We start from the raw sequence: 4,691 nt of genomic DNA, 5'->3' as shown, positions 1-4,691 counted from the left end.
CATAACATGTGTGCTCTGGAGAATCACAGAACGGACGATTGTCCTTATTATTATGCCGTTTAAACCAATTATTTAAATGTGTTTGTTAAATTCGGCATCATGTAAGTTGCGCTGACAGGTCCACACACTGCTTCCCCGTCAAGTTGCATCCAAAGAACACCATACCTACTGTGAAACATGGGGGTGGAAACATCATGCTTTGGGGCTGTTTTTCTGCAAAGGGACCAGGCCGACTGGTAAAGGAAAGAATGAATGGGGCCATGTATCGTGAGATTTTGAGTGACAACCTCCTTCCATCCGCAAGGGCATTGAAGATGAAACGTGGCTGGGTCTTTCAGCATGACAATGATCCCAAACACACCGCCCGAGCAACGAAGGAGTGGCTTCGTAAGAAGCATTTCAAGGTCCTGGAGTGGCCTAGCCAGTCTCCAGATCTCAACCCCATAGAAAATCTTTGGAGGGAGTTGAAAGTCCGTGTTGCCCAGCAACAGCCCCAAAACATCACTGCTCTGGAGGAGATCTGCATGGAGGAATGGGCCAAAATACCAGCAACAGTGTGTGAAAACCATGTGAAGACTTAGAGAAAACGTTTGACCTCTGTCATTGCCAACAAAGGGTATATAACAAAGTATTGAGATAAACTTTTCTTATTGAACAAATACTTATTTTCCACCATAATTTGCAAATAAATTCTTTAAAAAAAAAAGAAGTGATTTTCTGGATTTTTTTTTTCTCATTTTGTCTCTCATAGTTGAGGTATACCTAGGATGAAAATTACAGGCCTCGCTCATCTTTTTAAGTGGGAGAACTTTCACAATTGGTGGCTGACTAAATACTTTTTTGCCCCACTGTATGTCAAATTGCCTACTCAGCTAGCCAATAATGCTCATTAAACGTTTAATTCAAACAATCTTCGGCAGCTCTTTTCGGACCAGGTTGAGATGAGACTGTAAACCAGACACAGGATAGGGACCTGCTCTTATTAAACTCCTCTTTCATCCACTTGTCCATCAGGAGCTGCGAAGCCGCGAGGAGGAGCTGAAGCGAGCGGCTGTGGAGCAGAAGTCCCAGGAAGAGTTCCTGCGGCTGAGGGAGCAGGAGCTGGCCCAGTGGGAGCAGGATGTGTTCGAGCGCGAGCTCAGCCTCCTCATCCTCCACCTGAACCAGAACCAGAACCAGGAGAAACCCAACGTGAAGAAGAGGAAGGGCACCTTTAAGAAGCACAAGCTCAAGTGCAAGAATGGAGAGAAGATCAGCCAACCTCAAGGTGTGTTTATGTGTTCTGTTTTTGAGTCGTTCTGTCACAAATCAACAACCAGCCAGATTGTGTCGGCCAACGATCTTGACGAGAAATCCCATTTCAAGGGCCATTAGTGGCTCAGTCTCTCGAAGCAACGATAACAACAACAGGCAAAAAGAAATACAGAGCAGAGAGGTGGAAGTGAGGGAGAGTTTGTGGTACAACTGTCATTTTGTGGCTCAGCTTTGCTTTGCTGTCCTATCAGGAATCACGTACGTTTACAGACGACATTTAGAAAAGCAGGCTGCCGGTATTTTCTGCTGTTGTACAAAACCTTTGAAATGGTTTGTCCTTTATTTCCACCTCAATGTCAAACTCTTTAAAATGTTTCCATACCCTGAAACACCATTCTCACAGACGTGACTACAGCAGATATTTAAACTGTCCAACACACTGCAGTATCCTCTACTATCACAAAGTCACACAGTTCACATCCAGTGTGTTTCAATGCGTGTGTGAGTGTATTTTAGGCTGAGCAAGCATGCGTAAAGTGTGTGTGTGTGTGTGTGTGTGTGTGTGTGTGTGTGTGTGTGTGTGTGTGTGTGTGTGTGTGTGTGTGTGTGTGTGTGTGTGTGTGTTGTACTTAGGCCTTTCCCAGCAGCAGCAGGGCGGTGATGTGGTGGTGTTGGGGGGGGTTGATGAGAGGGGAGAGTGAGCCAACCACGCCTTGTTACTTCCTGTCTATGGATACACTGCTGGCTGGCCTCCCTTCACTTTCTCACTCTTGCTCCATGCCTCTCTCACCGTCTTTCTTTTTAGGTATCCCTGCCTCACCCTTTTTTGTCTCACTCCTCTCCCCTCTAGCTCCCCTTTTATTCTCTCCCTAGCCATATCTCCCTGGCTATCTTTTTCCCTTTCCTCTTTCCAACATTATTATTAATATCTTCATCCTGTGTTGCTCTTGCAATCTGTACGCTGTGGAATAACTCCTATATGCCTAATCCTGTAGATACAAATACAAACATTCTTAAAATGTTCTTATTAAGGATTAAATGGTTGTATTTGTCACATCCAAACTCAATTGTATACTCAAGGCTGTGCTAAAAGCTTAATACAGGCTTTGCATATGCATCACACATTTGGCTCCTTCATGCTTGTATAGTGGCTAAATATATAAAGATACAAATAGCCTGGTGATAGGGAGATAGATGTGCTGTGGTATGGCTGAAAAACAATTTGTACTCCAAGTAAAACTGTAAAATAAATGTCTCAATCTTCAGCCCTAGGTTCTACATAGCTTAAGTCAGCTCAATAAACCAGAGATCAAATGTTAGCTTATTGTGCTAGCTATCTAACAAGCTAGTTTAGCAACACTGTTCAACTTTGTAAACAAGACCCTACTCACCCTAACACTAATGCTAGTTGCTAATGCTATCAGTAAATGAGCAAATGACACTTACTGATATGCTACCCTCCAATTTATAATTAGTGAATTTGATTGAGTCATGATGTCAAGATACGTTTATTAGTTGATTAACTGTTATTAGTGGTATCTCCTTCTTGACATCCGTCACTGTCAATCACGCTCTCACAAATAAAATTGAGCAGTCTAAAGTGTTTCCCCTAGGATGGAGTCATAGCAGCGGTGCTAGGGCACGTGGGCCCAGCATAATGTGATCGCGGAGCGCATGGAATTTTTTAGTGTCTGCGCGTGCGAAGTGCGCCCCGCCAATTCGTTTCTATGTGTTAGCACAAGAAAGGCTCTTGAGGCCTAGTACCAGGGCCGGTTCTAGACAATTTGCTGCCCTAGGTGAGATTTTAGGCGACATTTTATGTGTAAAGAATAAATGAAAAATCTCTACAAAAGACAAATACACTGCAAAAACAGAAACGTATTGACATAGGTAATAGACGTCAAAATGGCTTCAAATGTATTCAGTATTGTATGAACATGTTTAAATTGGGGTGGACGTCACATCCTCTAGGGGGGTCCGGGGGTATGCCCCCCTGGGGTGAAAAGGCTGTTACATTTACTTAATTATGAATGTTGTTGCATCAAGGCCGAACATTTGGATGAGCGCCAACGGTCAAAAATGTTTTTTCCCCTCCCAGAGCTACCAGCGCAGCGCCCCCCATATCTGGCACCCTAGGCGACCGCCTGTGTCGCCTATGCCAGTAACACAAATACTATAAATCCACATAACAAACAATCAAAAATGAAAAACGGTTCGCCACTTATTATTATTTTAAGAAAAAAAAGAACTTTTTTTTTTTTTTTTTCGGGTACTTGGCTGGCGCCCCCTAGCAGCGGCGCTCATATGTCAGCAGCGGCGCTGCGCCGCCACTATTTGTATATAAGGGAAACACTGGTCTAATATCCTTTTTAAAAGTAAGCAAATATATAATTTAAGGGCACAAACCCTTGATTAAAATTGAAAGGAATTAAGAAAGCCACATGTACAAATGACAGATTTAGGAGGGGAAATTGATATATTCAGCACATTCATTTGAGGTAATTTTCAGAATGAATGTCTAAATCTATTAATAATGTATTAGATTACATTTCCCTCTTGATGCTCATCAGGCTGCTTTTTAACAGTATTGCCTTCTTCTCTCATCAGCAAATAAGTACTTCCTGCTGCTGCTGCTGCTGCTGCTGCTGCTACAATAGTTACTTATACTAGCTAATTGCTATGGAGCTATGGAGCAAAAATCTTTCTCAAATAACTCTACAAGTTAATTAAATAAAAAGTCAATTTAGGGCAGAAATACAAATGTTTAGGGATTTATTATTCATCTAAATAAAGCGACGAAGATTTTGAGATGAAATGGCCAGCAGGCAAATGAGCCATGTAATATACTGTAAGGCTATTGAAATCTGCTTAAACGGCACACTTTGACATAAAGAAACATTGTGTGCCAAGCTTAGAATATGTATTGCTCTGAATTTCCAGTTCCATGGTAGTCAGTACGGACTATTTTGGACAAAAAAGGAACCGAAAAAAAGTGTAACAACCAAACTAACAACTGCTGAGTACAAATGTTAAGCAGAGCGATGAAGGCTAAACAAATGTATGTATTTAGGTGGTCTAACATTTTTGTTTGTTTGTTGCAGATTTCATCCATAAGATCACGGTGCAGGCTTCCCCGGGGCTGGAGAAGAGGCGTAACTCTCCTGATATGGGTTCAGGCTCCTCACCCTCCTTTCGCCGTTTCCGTGCAATCCAACGTGAGTGAAGTTGTGTGTGTGTGTGTGTGTGTGTGTGTGTGTGTGTGTGTGTGTGTGTGTGTGTGTGTGTGTGTGTGTTCTGAAGAATGAAGGATCCTTTGTCTTCTTGCGTGTACTCACAGTATCTGTTGCAGCATTACTCCTCACAATTTCCAAATTCCCCCCCCTTTCATGTGCCACCCACTCATCTTTTTTATCTTCCCAAGCTCCCCCCCCCCCCCC

The 4,691-nt window shown here is 42.8% G+C and overlaps 1 protein-coding gene across 1 annotated transcript in view; it reads left to right on the top strand.

Annotated features, from left to right (window-relative positions):
• Positions 1–4,691, top strand: part of LOC104965777 (mitogen-activated protein kinase kinase kinase 11) — a 41,682-nt gene that overhangs the window by 27,569 nt on the left and 9,422 nt on the right. Inside the window, exons 5-6 of the mRNA XM_010794787.1 lie at positions 1,015–1,267; positions 4,356–4,469. Of these exons, the coding sequence (XP_010793089.1) occupies positions 1,015–1,267; positions 4,356–4,469 (367 nt within the window). The remainder of the gene's footprint in view (positions 1–1,014; positions 1,268–4,355; positions 4,470–4,691) is intronic.

Source organism: Notothenia coriiceps, unplaced genomic scaffold (assembly GCF_000735185.1).
Source record: "Notothenia coriiceps isolate Sejong01 unplaced genomic scaffold, NC01 NC01_scaffold00037246, whole genome shotgun sequence".
Lineage (NCBI taxonomy): Eukaryota > Metazoa > Chordata > Actinopteri > Perciformes > Nototheniidae > Notothenia > Notothenia coriiceps.
Note: the sequence above shows the minus strand (reverse complement) of the source record. Positions and strands in the feature narration are given on the sequence as shown.